General features: G+C 39.5%; 2 protein-coding genes across 11 annotated transcripts in view; both read left to right on the top strand.

Annotated features, from left to right (window-relative positions):
- CABCOCO1 (ciliary associated calcium binding coiled-coil 1) overlaps positions 1–3375 on the top strand; it is a 220722-nt gene extending 217347 nt beyond the window's left edge. For 8 of the 10 annotated variants that reach the window (XM_046943256.1, XM_046943260.1, XM_015288138.4 and 5 more), the window contains 3 exons: positions 551–673; positions 1049–1192; positions 3293–3375. In XM_046943256.1, the coding sequence (XP_046799212.1) occupies positions 551–673; positions 1049–1192; positions 3293–3322 (297 nt within the window). In that variant the 3' untranslated portion in view covers positions 3323–3375. The remainder of the gene's footprint in view (positions 1–550; positions 674–1048; positions 1193–3292) is intronic. The other 2 variants (XM_046943262.1, XM_421543.7) reach the window with 1 other exon arrangement.
- A 2125-nt stretch (positions 3376–5500) lies between these two features.
- Positions 5501–15219, top strand: part of ARID5B (AT-rich interaction domain 5B) — a 143786-nt gene continuing 134067 nt past the window's right edge. The window contains exons 1-2 of the mRNA XM_040702376.2: positions 5501–8928; positions 12912–13009. The gene's annotated coding sequence lies outside the window, so the exon portion shown is untranslated. The remainder of the gene's footprint in view (positions 8929–12911; positions 13010–15219) is intronic.

Raw genomic sequence — 15219 nt, 5'->3', positions numbered from 1 at the left:
AATACCAGTGAGGTGTTCCCATGAGCACAGGAATGAGAAATGGGAGCAAGTTGATCTAGCAACAAAAATTGGACCATCAGTGATTCTTAAATTACAGTCACATATTAAAATGTTTGATGCAGTGTAACTACATCTTTACTGCAGCACGCTCTTGTCATTGAATGTCTGGAGAGCCTTTTCTGAAGGTCAGAAGGGTCCTTGATTCCAAAAAACAAGATCCCTGTTCAGAAGTGAAATTTGCATTGTGAAGACTGCACATTACCTAAGCACTGTTTTCTGAAAGTAATTATCCATATGAGTAAGAAGCTGTAGTGTTATGAAATTATGAAAATCATATGTTCTTTCCAAGTGTTATAAACATGTTCTCTTGAGATGCAGCTAGAAATTAAAGTTGATCTATAATCATTTTTGGTATGCTTTCCAGTTCTTAGCACCTGGAGAGTAACACACACACAAAAATATATTATTTTTGCAATTTGCCAAGCAATAATTAAACCTGAATTACTTTTTTTTTTTTTTTTTTTTTTTTTTTTTTTTTTAATACTGGCAGTGTGTGGTTGAAGTTGCTCCACCTGCAGTTACCCCCTTCCCTGCTCCATCTGAGGATGGTACATCTTCTGATATCTATGCATCACTCTTAGCGTCATCAACAGCTGCAGATATGGAACCTAAGGTATGAAGTTTTGTTCCCTTTTTTTATTTTCCCCAGCTATTATTCTGTGAATCTCCTACTGTGCTTATTTCCTTTGGTGCCCAGTACTATTTTCTTCAGAATGCATTTACTTCTATAATAAGTGCTTGAATGAAATTGCTTTTATTGCATTAGCCAGTCAGCAGAGGAGGACGTTTATTTGAGTCAGCACCTCTGGGCTCTCATCCCATGCAGCTTCATAACCTCAGCATCTGCCTGGCCTGGGAGTGATACTGTCTGTGAAGTTCTCAGAAGCAAGCTTTGTGTATTGTTGCATGTCTTTGAGCTGACACTGGTCCTGCAGAAAAATGGGAGGATGTTCTAACTCACATATTTCTTATGGTTGGTTACTGCTAGGGGTCTGATCAAGAAGATCTCCTGGGAGAGCCCAGCCCGGAGGCAGAGTCCTTCGAGGCAGGTGCTGTGGCTGGTTTCACTTGTGAAGATCAGAAGCCCGCAGTCCTTCCGAATGAAATTATTGGCAACCTTGAGGTACTACTGGTAAAAAAGCTTTTCGCTAATTCTATGGTAATTAACTAGCTCAGCTTTAATGAATATAAACTGTATTCATGCTAAAGCTGGCAAAAAGCACATCCATATGCCATAAGAATGTGAATTAGCCTCTATAAATAGCTCCTAGTTTAGTCAGCTTACATGTGATAAGATAAAAAATATTCAGTAATATAACAACATACATCTTCAGCATCACCATGTGTTAAGAAACATGGGCCAAATCCTGCTCTGGGAGATGTCAGTGATAACATTCCTTTTCCAGAGTTCAGGATCAGCTGCTGGGATGGAGCATATGCAATATGTAATTAATATATAAGTGGTTAGATGCCCCTATGTTACACATCCAGCAATCCATACGAGAAGTAACAGACTCATGCCAGTTCTAGACCTTGGTTGGTTGGTGCGTAAGTGTTCAAGGGCTGTCTTAATGTAATGGATCAGGTTCCAGTACATGGTTTGCAGACTCCGAGGAGTCTGTGAGTTACTTCTTTAGGGTTCATGAAAGGCAAGTAAGTTATTGTCAGTGGACTTAAATTGTGGCATGGTAACATGCTTTTCTGTAGGGAGGTCTGTAAATTGAAACTTCTGGAAAGCCAGCAGAGTAGACCATTGTTATTTTGTAAACTGCTCCCTCCAGCATATGAAATTATTGAAAGTGAACCAACTAGAATGTGGCTAGACCATGGAAATGTTATGTGTGTTTATTTCAGCTACCAGGTGGCATTAAAGACTTTAAACTTCATTTGTTGTTACAGTTTTAGATAGAGTACAATGAACACTGTAGGCTGAGCAGAAATGTATTAAATATATAATATTATCTGGAAATAGTGTTCACATGGATATATATGGATTATATATGAACCGGGAATATCACTTGCAACAATGATACCATCATTAGACCTACCTACTTGATTTCACATTCACTTTCAGTGTGTCTCTATAAATGAGAGAGAACCTAGCCAGTGTTGTATTATTCCTGTCCTGCAGAACAAACAAAATGTATGATTTTCACCTGACCTTGATTTCATTAACATCACTGCTAAGAGCTTTTCTTCTTTACAAAACCTGCAGAAATTAGAGAAATGCATTAATAAGTAATAGCAGAGATTTCCAGGATGCACAAGCCAAAACATTCCTAATGTGGCAAGTTACTGCAAGCTTTTCTGGGCCATATCCATTTACTGTATCAAAATTATATGAAACACATTGAGAATATATCTCTACACTCAGGATCAGATTTTGTGGAGCCTTTGAAGGACTTTTGAGCCATTTCCAGTTGTGTCAACAACTTTCACTGTTCTTGGAAGGACTGTCTCATTTCACTCCTATTTCTCTTGTCTCTGAAGTGATGTATGCTGATACTGAAAAATACACATAAATTCCCCGTAAAACTCTGATATTTGTGGTCTTCGTTCTAGTGATCCCACATTTCTAAATGCTATCAAATCAAGGATGGCTACACTTTATCACTACCACAGATTTCCCTAAAATATCTTAGAACCTTTGTACCTTCCCCCACAAATATTGCATTGCAAATTAAGCGCTCAGAATCTACGGCAGTCTGGACTTCCAGAATATGATACACATTCATAATTGTGTTTGTAATTAAGAAAGACAAGCAACAACACAGGAATATGTTTCTTATTGTTCATTTTCAGTAATGCTTTCTAATTCCAGCAGTTTCAATAAAATGTATTACACTAGAGAACAAACATCTGCAGCAAAGGAAAACAGTGCAAACAACCAAATCCCAAAGCAATTTTTCTGATTTGGTGTTTATTGGTAAAGGCTGTCTGAGAATACAGGCAAATGAGCCTATCTCCCAAGACAAGGGTATATGAGAAATGGCTGTCCCAGATCACTTCCTGTCCACGGCACACATACCACACTTTGGGGTCGCACACAGTAGTTCAATAAAGTGTTATCACATAAGTACAGGCTGAAACACCGTTATGTCTGCAGAACACAAGGGTGGGTAGGATAATGTCTGTCTTACTGCACCGCACTGTGTCAAAACCACAAAGACAATGTGCAGCCAAAGATACGTCCAGCATAATCACTTTTTTTTTCTTCTGATTTTCTTTACAGGAAGACTTAAGTGAAAAGCAGCAAATGTGAGAAGCTTAAACTTTGAGGACAGAAAAATTAAAAGATCTTAACTAGCCCAATGAGAAAGGTGATGTTGTATTTTTCAGAAGCTGAGGTTTGGCGGGTGATGTGCCAAACGTCATTATTTTGGTGCACAGGAAAATGCTTTGCTTAACTGTTACCTAGAAATAGTTCATTTCAGTTCCTCAAATTTACTCTGTTCTGCCAATGTTGTTGTTTAGCTTAGACTTAAGTGGGAGGCTGTAAACAGAAGGATATGCAATTCAAGCATGTTGATGTTGAGTTTATTTCTGAAGGGAAGTCTTAATTTAAAAAAAAAAAAAAATCTCTCTAGTTTCATTCTCTTTCTTTCTTCCAGTTGTGAAATATTTAACAGTATCTGCTTTTTCAGGATACTTTGCTAGAAGGAGAATACACACAGAGAAAACATCATTTGAGGTACTGCAGATAAAATAAGGAGAGAATTTAATTACGTGTAATTGAACACTTTCCACGATAGTTATTCATCAGCAATATTTTTCATTTCATTTTAAATTACTTCCTAAGCTTTCAAACTAATTTATTTCTTTTTTTTTACTTCCACCAAAGTAAAATAGTGTAAAAGAGGATTTGGCACTTTCACAGTTGTCCCACAAAGACTGCCTTTTGATTGCCTTGGAATGTTTTCTGGAATGCATGTAACCTTTCATCTGAGAATGCATTTCCCACCCCTCTGCATGCTAACATGCTTCCTTATTTTCTTAGACACAGAAATGCTTTAAACACAAGAGGAATCTCACTGTAGCGTAAATGACATAAGAAGAACTGCTTTAATGTCTATGTTTCAAAACCATAGACTCTACAAAATGTTACGTTACAAAACTCTGTGCCCTAGAAAACTTGTTGAATACAAATCATGCTTTCAAGTGGGAAGGCTGGCTCAGATGTCTAATGGAATATTCGAGAAATATGTTACATTAATGACAATTTCATATTTGTTTCTCATTAAGTAAAACGTTAGGCTTTTTTTTCACTTCATGCCCATTTTAAAGATGATGATGAAAAAGGGTTGCAAGCCTGATCCATCCCAGGCAAAAAACCAAACCACCCTGAAATAGCGTACCTGGAGGCCTTGTTTGCTGCTGCCTGCCCTGCACAGCCAGGAGGGGGCATTGCCTGCACGTTGTTCGCCAGAAGGATCTCCAACACTCAGGGCAGTACCCACTAGCTGCATTTGGGTGCCAATAGCCTGGAAATAGTCTTTAGAGGACATGTCAGATGTGGGCGCTGAACTCTCGTAAAGCAATTGTTTGAAACGTTCAGCGGGCAGAATATTGTACTTGGTCTGACACATTGAGGAAAATCCTTCTATTGCTATGTGATCAGGAGAAGTGGGCTCTGTAACAACGCACTTCCAGTTTTCTTCATTTTCCTATCCAGCGTTGGCCAACACGTTAATACGTGCTTTCTTTCAGCTACAAAAGCTCATTTCCCATTGGAACACTGAAATAATTCATGAGGAATTACTAGTTTACCCTATAAAAATCAGTACCTAAGTATCTAAGATTCAATATTATGTTCTATGTTCCTTTATTGCTTTGGAACATGATTTTTTTTGATATATTTTTTTTGGTCATGAAGATTTTCTGAAATCAAGATGTCCTTTATTTTGATACATAAATTAATTTCCCAGAGCATTATGCTCATATCACAGGTTTCCCTAGTTTTGAACTCAAAGGTAAGAACAGAATTCCTGAAAAGAGCCATCTGTATGGAGGGGGAATTATTTTTTAAAGTTTTTGCTGAAAATGTTATTGGCAATTCAGCACTTCAGTCAAATTTGCAGCGTGCAAAATTCTTTCTATGTGGCGAAGCATAAAGGGACTAACGATGATCGTGTTAAGACCAATGCTAAAGAAAGGCTCTTGCCTGTATCTCTTCCTCCCTCTCCCAGATTTTGTACAACTGGGAAATTTTGAAGTGCTTTGAAGATGAGAATTTGTATATAAACATCAAGTATTACTGCAATGATTTGTTAGCATTTACTCTTAGTACATATGCATAACAGCTGACGTGCTGCAGAAATCCAAAGTGGAGTTCAAATCCCACAAACTGTATTTGTAGCTCTCTTCCTGCTGAGCTAATGATATTTGTAGAGCCCTTCCTGCTGAAATAGTGCTACCAATAAAAACAGCCCCAGGGTTTTTTGGGGGAATAGGAGGAGGGATGGTCGGAAGGCGAAGGTGAAGGTGGGGATGTGATTAAAAGGTGGACATGACAGCCCTCTGAGCAGTCGGAGTACGTGCTCTGACATGGCATACGAACATCGGTTTGAAGAATCCTTTCATGTCTTCAGAATGTTAATATGAAATGCAAAACGTCATGCTTTGGATAGATGGGTAGGAACAAAATGTTCAGATCCAATATGGTGCATTAAGTACAGTCTCCAGTCTGTATTCCTGGCTTTTCCATTGGTTTAAATCAGACTTGCTGTTTTTAAAGTCTCCCGTGTCATGTTGAGTTACTGCTATAGTCGTCTCTAAAAATAAGTATACTGTCATTTCTGGGACCTACCAAAAATTGAGGCTGTGGCATAATAATTTTCAATTTTTGTTACACTGTTGATGTGACAGAGTTCTTTGCAATATATACATGCCTAATGTAGTTCTTAACAGGCTCCCACCCTGCAAATCAGGCAGATGTTGTAGAAAAGGTGTGTTGCACTCTGCCATACCTGCCAAATAAGTGGAGGTTTTCCAGGGGAAAGTGAGTAAAAGAAACATTATAGTTTTTCCTATGTAAGGTATAATATTGATGATTTTTAGCATCTGCATGGTAAAATCCTGGTCTCTGCAAGGATTTTGTAATGAGATAGTGAACAACTAGTAATTATCTTCTAGTAAAAGAAAAGCTTTTCTAGCAGTACTTTCCTGCACTACACTGACAGAGGATGGAAGTTTCGCAAAGATGGAAAGCAGTTATTCAAATAAGAAGCTGGCGTGAAAAGAGATGAGAAAGGAGGCTAAAAGAGAAAACGTGTTTTTTTCACCTGTTCCATGGTATTTTGCCACAACTCAGCTCTCAAGCTTCTCTTCTCTTTCCCTGCACCAATACCTAATTTGAATTTTAAAATTACCACATTGTTTCCTTCCTAAAATTGTAACTGACATTCCTAGAAAATTTGCTTTCCCAGAAAAGCATTGTGCGTAGGCTGTAAATTTAGCTTTTCACAAGTGAGAAAAAGACATTTTCTTCAATAACCTACACTGCCAACATGACCACAAAATGTGCGCAGAGTCAGCATTTGTCCATTTAAATCAGACTTTTAAGCACATGATTCAGTTAACCACCAAAACGCATTTATGCAGGTGTGGGCATTGTACTTATTTGAAAGGATTTATTCAGTGAGTAGTGTATTATTTTCATTGAGGGATTTGGTTTTCAATTCATACTGCGTAACACAAAACTTCTTTGTATTATAGACTAACGTTGTGGGATTTTGTTGGCTTTTGTTTGGTTGGTTTTTTGTCATCGTTTGTTGGCTTTGTTTTGTTTCATTTCCCCAAGTGATATGTTTTAAACTTTCTCAGTTCCTATTTCTGCCTCTTAATCCTATAAGGTGCTTGGACTCTCCCGACGAGGAATTCATAGAATCACAGAATGGCTTGGGTCCTTAAAGCCCATTTAGATCCAACCCCCCTCCATGGGCTGGTTGCCACCCAGTAGATGAAGCTGCCCAGGGCCCCATCCAGCCTGTCCTTGAACAGCTCCAGTGATGGGGCATCCACAGCTTCTCTGGGCACCTGTGCCACTGCCATTCCCATGATATCACTCTCATTCTGGTGAAATTTACACAAGCCACTGTGAAAGAGTGTGCTCTGATGCTACTTCTGCTGTATAGAGCCTCTGTAGTGTGGGTTTGATCCCAGACCGTCATCCAGAAATTTCAGAAGAAATGTGTAGAAGAAGTTTCTTCTGTGTAGAAGAAACTGCTCAAAGGAAAGGATGTGAATGTGGACCGTACCCTCTCCTCCTCAGCTTGCTGCTGTTTATGGCAACGTGGATATGACAGGTAAGCTTCAGCATGGCTTACATGCATACCGAGACTCGTAAAGAATTCACAGCTAATGCATGTAGGTGTAGTGGTATTTGAAAAGGGATGTTTATACTCTCATTAGCACTGATCAGTGTGATGTGCCATCCTGAAGGTGAAAGATACTGCAGGTAAGTGGGCAACTCACCCTCTCTCCTCTAACTTCCCCTCATTTTAGGATGGTGTTATAGCTGCCCCTGCCACAGTGTGTGCAACCACATCTTTCTCTGGCCTGCTGGTGTAGGCAGGGGTTGTGCTGAAGGTGAGATCACCTCCACCTCTCTGCCATAATTTGCAAGGAAGTGACAGCAATGACAAAACACTCAGGCAGCAGTGCTTGCCACGAGCAACTCGAAACTGTATGTAACATTTCAACCCACTTTGTCATGGCACTTCAAGTGTGCAGAGCAAGCTTCAAACTCCGGCAGTTATGGATTCAGATTACATGTTCCTGACAGAAAAAAAGAGAAAGAAAAAGAAGTAATCAAAGGATAGTTGCAGTGACTCACATAATTGGGAGTCCCATTCAAATGCAGAACATTAAACAGAAATTGGAATTAGTAATACTGCAGAAGGAACAGAATATAAAATATTTGCAGGGTGGAAGCAGCTTGGCTTTTTACGCAGTAGAATTAGTGGCCCGCTGCTTTAAAGCTTGCACTGTCACTGACACAGCAAAGACGGCATTAAGTATGGGCTTTCTGGTTACACAGAGTTCTGCACTTGTAGCATTGGCTAGGTGTGCTGGTACAAAAAGGGAAGGGTCAGCTGCTGTAAGTGTCCTGGCAAGGTGGGACAGGGGGAGCAAGAGGGGCGAACTGTGTTCTGGCAGGACACAGCGGCTCCGAGGGAGAATGTTCCATTGAAGTCATTCTCCTTAAATGAGTGTAGTACTTCTCTGTCATTGAAAAAAAAGGCTATTGGAGTTGTGTCGATGTGGAGTGCTGGTGTGGATGGTGATTCAGGGTGCGAGGTTCTAGAAGTGCTTTGAAGAATCCTCTGGATGAGCCAGTACCTGCAGTGACTGCAAAGAAGGTCTCGGGATTTTGTGTCCCTCCACTTAGGTGAGTCTGTGAAAAAATCAGATCTGTAATTGAGCTCTATTTTGACCCTTTCTGAAGATGTATCATACAACTTTTTCTTAAAATTTGAGCTTTTAAACTCCAGTTCATGTCTAAACAGTCTGTTTTTATGATTGCACTCATCATAGTGTAAGAATTGTCATGTTTGGATCCAAATCTCACAGGCTCCTTTCTTTGTCATTGTTTAGGAGAGATGCTTAGGGAAAGCTATGGGAATGGGGCTTTTTCTGAACCCAGGTGTACTCCTGGCCGCCATACTATTCCATAGCAGCAGGTTCCATACTTTAATGTTTGTATTGAGTAACACGAGCCTTAATGGATTCAGGAGGCTTGAGATAACTTGTCCCAGAGGCTGTACAGTTCCTCAGTTTTATCAGTCACTTGTGCGTTTGCAGGTGGTGTGAGCGGTGAGCCACAAAGTTGCTGATGCTTCATGTACCCAAGGAGCAACCAAGATCCAGGTAAGAGTAAGCGTGCATCACTCTCTGCTAGGCTGAGCCTAAATTTCTGCCACTGGCCCTGGTACTTTTTACATTTCTTCTTGTGCCATACCTAACCCAGATTATAACCTTCCTGAACAGAGATGCATCGTTCAGTCTTTATCTGTGTGTTAATAGACACATGAGACCCTACCTGAACAGAGAAATACAGGGAGAGGAAAAACCACTGTGTTTGGTCTGTCAGGCAGACACTGGATATTTTGCTACCCTAATCATCAAAGTCACAAGTTCCTTTGGAGCATATAAGTCATGAATTACCATGCAGCTCCAAGGGGAAAATTTTGCCCTTTGATTGTTTTCCAAAGAAATGTTCTCAATTCTTTTCTGCCAAATTCACATTATGGATCATACTAGCAAATTTTCCCAAGCCTTATTGACCTCCTCCCTCCTTCACAGTAGTGAAAGAAATTTCACTCATCACTGAGAGATACTGAAGATTGCTAAATTTTGCTGATTTAGGAACTGAGTGAATGAAACAAGCAGACAAAAATGTAGATACTGCCTTGCAGAATGCTCTTAGCTCTGTTGGTAAGAAAAATAGAGTGTGTGATGTTTCTGCTATTTCACAGTAACTCGTAGTAACTCGTCTGCTAAGGTGTTATTAAATAGGAGGTCTGGGACACTGCCTTATCTCAAGGCCTGAATTGTTCCTACTGCACTGGGATTTGAGGAGGTCTTTTTTGTTGTTTTTTCTCCCATCCCTTCTATCAGTAAATCTGTGCTTGGTTTTACCAAATCAACATGAAAGTGATGCTTACTGTGCTGCACTGAGCTCTGTCTTTTATTTTGATTGGAGTTGAGTTCTCAGTGTTCACTGCTCCTAAATCATTTGTAAGCAGCTGAGTGTGTCTGCCAAGTCTTTAGTCTGAGTAAGGGTTTGGGGTTTGTTTTCTGAATGAGCAAGGTAAGGCAAAGCAAGCTGTACCATACTTCCTTACAGTTCACATTCACAGTCATGTGTAATTGCCACGTGACAATTTTGCCACTAGCACAATTTTTCACTTGTTGTATAAAAGCAGGGTTCAGATTGTGTTTTCTTTTTGATTTGAGATCTTTCCACTCTTTTTTCTTTCTTTCTTTCTTTTTTTTCCTTTCTTTTTTGGGATGTCACAGTTCAATTTAACAAACTGCCAGTTCAGGCAGCTTCAGTGCCCCAGAAGTCATTTCCAATGATGTACTGTAAAAGCAGGACTAATACACATCTCTTGACTACATTTCAAAGACCTACCTTTGGATTCCAGGATTGCAGATGAGACTTTAGTTCTGCTGAGAGATACTCATTTGCCACCAAATACTTCTGCTTTTCTTTTTTAATTCTACTCCAATTTTTTGTGAGTGATCTGGATACAGGGGCTGATATTCTATGGACGTAGTTGAATTAATTATCCAATTGAATTCAGTTGCTGTCAGTGCCACTATTTCTATGAAATGATTGTGTAGTGCCATATGAAGGTATGTCTTTGTCATATATAACACCTTCTGGATATTGTCTCTCAAACATAAAGAATGGGACTAATTTTTTAAGATCTTAATCTCCAGGCTTACTTCTTACTCTGGCAGAATTCTTCTTGATCTCAATGGGCATATTTACCTTGGCGTGACTCAACTGTAACATGGGCATGCTTGGGCTTGGACAGCAGCAGCCTGCCATGAGCTGGGTGCAGGGAGGCATGGCCCAGCGCTCAGGAATCAGAGAACCAGGCTTAGCCTTTGCTCATCTCCACTGCATCTCTTCCCACACTCTCAATGTGTGGGACAGGCATGGGTACTTCCACATGCTGGTGGACTCTCACATCCACAGGGGGATTTTTCTGAGTAAATACAGCACTTTGAGCATGAGGCCATTAGTCTCAAAGCAGGAATGTGGATCTGTTTGTAAATCCTTGTGCCGTGCTCCTGTCGGGTTAAACATGTATGTGTTTTACATTATTGAGAAACATTGTGATTTAGATGGATGCACATTATTCCTCAGCTCTCTGTCAACAATCAAAAATAAGCTTTTGAATTTATTAGTTCGTTGTCTTACACCTATCTTAAATCATTATCATATAATAAGAACTCTCTATGGTGCATTGTCAATAAAACCTAATATTGAGAAGATTACTGATCATCTAGTGCAAATGGAGAGCACTGTAAATGATTTAGAGAATACGTGTCAAACGTTAAAGCTATCTAATACCTCCTAAAGTAGGTTGATACTCATAAATCTAAGATAAACGACCTGTAAAACCACTTAAGAAGAAATAATACGCATTTAATCAGGTTCCCAAAGAAAAGGCTAGGTAGAAGAGAAATTCATAACTCAGTTCTAATTCAGTACGTTGTTGATAGGAAATGCAAACCCACAGTTGATAAGTAATTTTGGTTACCTAAAACTATAATTGTAATAGTACTAAATTATGATCTCATTGAAGAAAAAGAAAAGACCAAAGGGCATCTCTTTTATGGTTTAGTGAGCTCTCATTTTTCCAGATTCAGCACTGTGTCTATCAGATGGAGATAAAGGAGGTATTCATTAGAATTACCGTTTTGCTAGATCACAGACGGGGCGGTGTGCTGGATTGGTTTTCTTGGTTTGGCTGTTCCTGCTCACAGTTAGCAGAATGGATAGGCTTGTTTAACACTTGTTCCTGGGAGGAGCAAGGCTTTTATTAGGGACAGGCTGCTTAAAATGATCATGGAACAAACTCCATGTTGTTGCATAGCTGAGTTGTAACTTATATAAACTCGGTCTAGTGATTTCAGTGTATTTTCTGCATTTGAATCCTGAAAAAAATTCTTTCCCTTTCTACTTTTTCTCTTCAGATCCCTTTGAAAGGTGAATAAGTGTAGGTAATGGAAAAATTAGGTCATGATTTTCATTTCCGAAGTTCTGATACTTCAGTTCTCAGGCAGAAAAAGTTCCATTTTGTTCAGTAGATTTTTAAGTCCACTTGTTAATTCTTGATCATCCTCTTGGCTTTATGACTGCTCAGAGCTCAGCATCACTGCCAGCATTTATTAGACTTTGACGCAGAGCTTTTCTTGAAGCAATTGCAATAGTATATTTAGCCATGGAGAAATCTTTTCAAAGAGAAGTGTGCTGTGACTCATGTGACTCTGCTGTTGCTCTGTTGACCCGAACAGACTTACTCATCGTTTACATAGTGGCAGACAAGATTAGATTCTGGCTCGATGCCTTATTTTCTTTGATCCAATAAATGTGCAGCTTGAAAATGCCTTTTACTCCAATTCTCCTTTTTTTTTTTTTCCTTCTTTTTTTTTTTTTTCCCCCTTTTTCTTATTTTTGGATAAAATAGATACACAACTTCTTTTCCCTTAGGAAAAATAAGGACACACATAGTGCTTGGATTGAAATTAGTGAATGAAATGCATATGTGTCTGATCCATTTATAACTCACACTGCAAAAATAACCAGGGAATAACGTGGTTGTGGCCAAACTGTGTTACTACCTGTTTTATTCTCAGTTGCTCTCTCAGAGGGGTAAACATACTTGTGAGCCATTGCTATGTGGTAGCTGTAGTCACGTCATGTTGTACAGTGGTGTTTGAAATGGTTGTTTTTGTAATAGGAGTGCAACCTTGGTAGTAAATTTCTGTTAGCTGTGAATTTTTGAGGTACTGAAGTCTGTCTAAAAGAAAGCTTGTTGATTTACTTTCTGCTTTCCCTTCAGCTGGTATAAAGCTACAGTCATTTCACTGAAATACCAGCTAAACTGAGCATACGTTCAAGAAAGATCATTTCAGAAATCTGTCAGTCTTGAGAACATTTCCCTTCCATTTCCTGAGAATACCAGGGAATAATTGGTTTTGCTACTCTGAGGCAGAGCAGCTGTTGTGTCTATAAGTTGTGTGTGAGCTGTGTGTGCTGTGTTAGTTATTAGCTGAAAAAAAAATCAGAGACAGCACCTGGACTGACTGTACCTGGTGTTTGGTTGTTACAGGATCACGGTGTCCGGCTGTCAGCAGAGAGCGGGGAGCATTCACACATGAACAAGTCTTCCTCTGAGAACTGGAAGCTGAAGCCTTCATCAGATAAATGGTTTGTGAAGGGGACAGTTGCTTGGAGATGATCCAGTTTTATTTTGATGTCAGTGCTTTTTAAAGTCAATGTTTTGGGTTGTTTATTTTTTAAAGAAACACTGAGGGATGATAGAAGACGATGCCAGGTAACTATTATTTTGTAGTAGCTGTCTACAAGTCTGGGAGATGAGGGTAGCTCATACCGACTGGAAATGGAAGGCCTCTGGAATTTGATTAGGTATCAGTAGTTTGCACTGTAGAAGCTAGTGGGCAGCTAAATGAGCAAGTGGAACTGGAGGGCACATCTGTGACTTTTGTTGGCTGTAGAACCTCCATCGAGGGGGCCCCAGAAGACCTGGCACTGGCTGAGGACCTGCCCCCCTCCTCACCCAGGTTAGAGATGGGAGAGACCCTCGTTCCTCACTTTATAAGCACTCAAATCACTCACACACGCACACGTGCCTCTGTTATAATTAAATTAAAATCTCACTAATTTGGAGGCATACCTATCATGTTCTCTTCTAGGAAGAAGCCATTATTTCTTCTTTTATTCTCTTTCGCTTGAATCCCAAGCTATCAATGGCTTTCAAAGAAAAAGGAGTTTTTCTTTAGAAAAAAGTCTATTCAAATTATTCATGATTTACACCAAGAAGGGACCTTTCCTCTTTCAACTAGCAAAAAAGAGGGAGTTTGATCTTCCTCAAAATCATTTGAGAATCTTGTACATTTCTTTCCAGAGCGAAAACTTTCTTACAAAGCTTTGGATATTCAGCAGAATAATGACTATTACATAATTGAAGCTCAATACAATACCGTGGGGCTAATAAATGGTCTCCTGATTCTATAGAAAATGTAACAAATCATAATAGCATTTATTGGGACTAGGCCAGGCACAAATGACAAAGCTGCTTTTGAAAGCGAGTTCTGGCCAGAAATACTCTTGGACCAAAATCATTCTCTTGACTGTCAGGGGTACATTTACTCCCTTTAATTTTCAGCCCAGATTTTATGTTGATCCTGCAGCACTGAATAAAATCAAGCCCAACAGAGCTGCTACTGCAGCTGCTCCAGATGTAAATGTGAAGAAGGGCATTTAGGACAAGTCTGTTTCCCTGAATGTGTCATTTTGAAATTATGCAGATTATATGAAAAATGGCTTGATATGTCCTTATTGTGCCTTTTTAAAGGAAGAAAAGGACGCTACACTATTAAGTGGTTTATTAATGTTTCTGATCACAGTTCTTCTACTTAGAAAATAATTGTTCTATTGTGTGCTGCGAAGCTGTCTGTAAATAACTGGCAATGGAGTATACTGCTTTGTGTGCTCCATGGAGAAAATATCAAATTCTATTGATTAATCAAAAAGAACTATTTTTGATGGAAGGAAACCTTTACAAACTTGATTAAAAATATTGAATCAACCATGAGCAATCAAAGTTCATAATCTGAACTTCTGCTCTACTTTCTTACTTAAGCTAGCTGCTTAAACAAACTACAAACAAACAACAACAACAGAACAGTGTATTCCAAAATCTCCACCTCGATTTGTCTCTTCTGTGCTGCTGCAGCTCTGCTGTTTTTATTGGAGTCACTCAATATTTCCACTGGAGAGAATGGTAACAAGAACCAAGCCTCAGACTTTTTTTTGTGAGTAATCCAGAAGCATCCTCACATCCTCTGTCTTTTCACAGAGAGTTTTCCCCCTATTTTGACCAGAGCTACGAGGAAATCAGAACTCAAACAGGTGGGACTACCAGATCTTTAACTTGTTATCAACACAAAAATCATGGGCCGTATTTGAAATGTTATATATAAAGCCATCGTTCCATTCAAAGTGAGATTCAAGTGGAAGTTAGCAAAGAAAGTATTTGTATTTAGCAGCAGGAAAAACTTTGTGTTATGTTTCCAGGTATTTTGATGGAAAGAAAAAAAACAGAAGGAAAGAATAGTGGAAAATATGTAGGCGCAGGGTGAACAAGAGGAACTGAAAAAACTGATCGTGGTGCAGTAACCCAATGCCATTCTGGATAGGTCACGATGTAGAGTAAGCTCAGACTAAGCATTCATCAAGTGCAAAGTGAGAGAATGTGTCTTCTGTGACCACAGGGGCTCAGATGTGCAAACTCAAGTCAGTCCCTGGGCAAGCAGTTCTCCCAGGAAGCTATTGAGGGCAGCCACAGCAGAAAATGTGGGGATTCGCTCGGCACCCTCTGCACTCTTGTTCTGCAG

The sequence above is a fragment of the Gallus gallus genome, chromosome 6 (genome assembly GCF_016699485.2).
Source record: "Gallus gallus isolate bGalGal1 chromosome 6, bGalGal1.mat.broiler.GRCg7b, whole genome shotgun sequence".
Classification (NCBI taxonomy): Eukaryota; Metazoa; Chordata; class Aves; order Galliformes; family Phasianidae; genus Gallus; species Gallus gallus.
The sequence above is the reverse complement of the archived record's forward strand: the minus strand, read 5'-3'. Positions and strand labels throughout refer to the sequence as shown.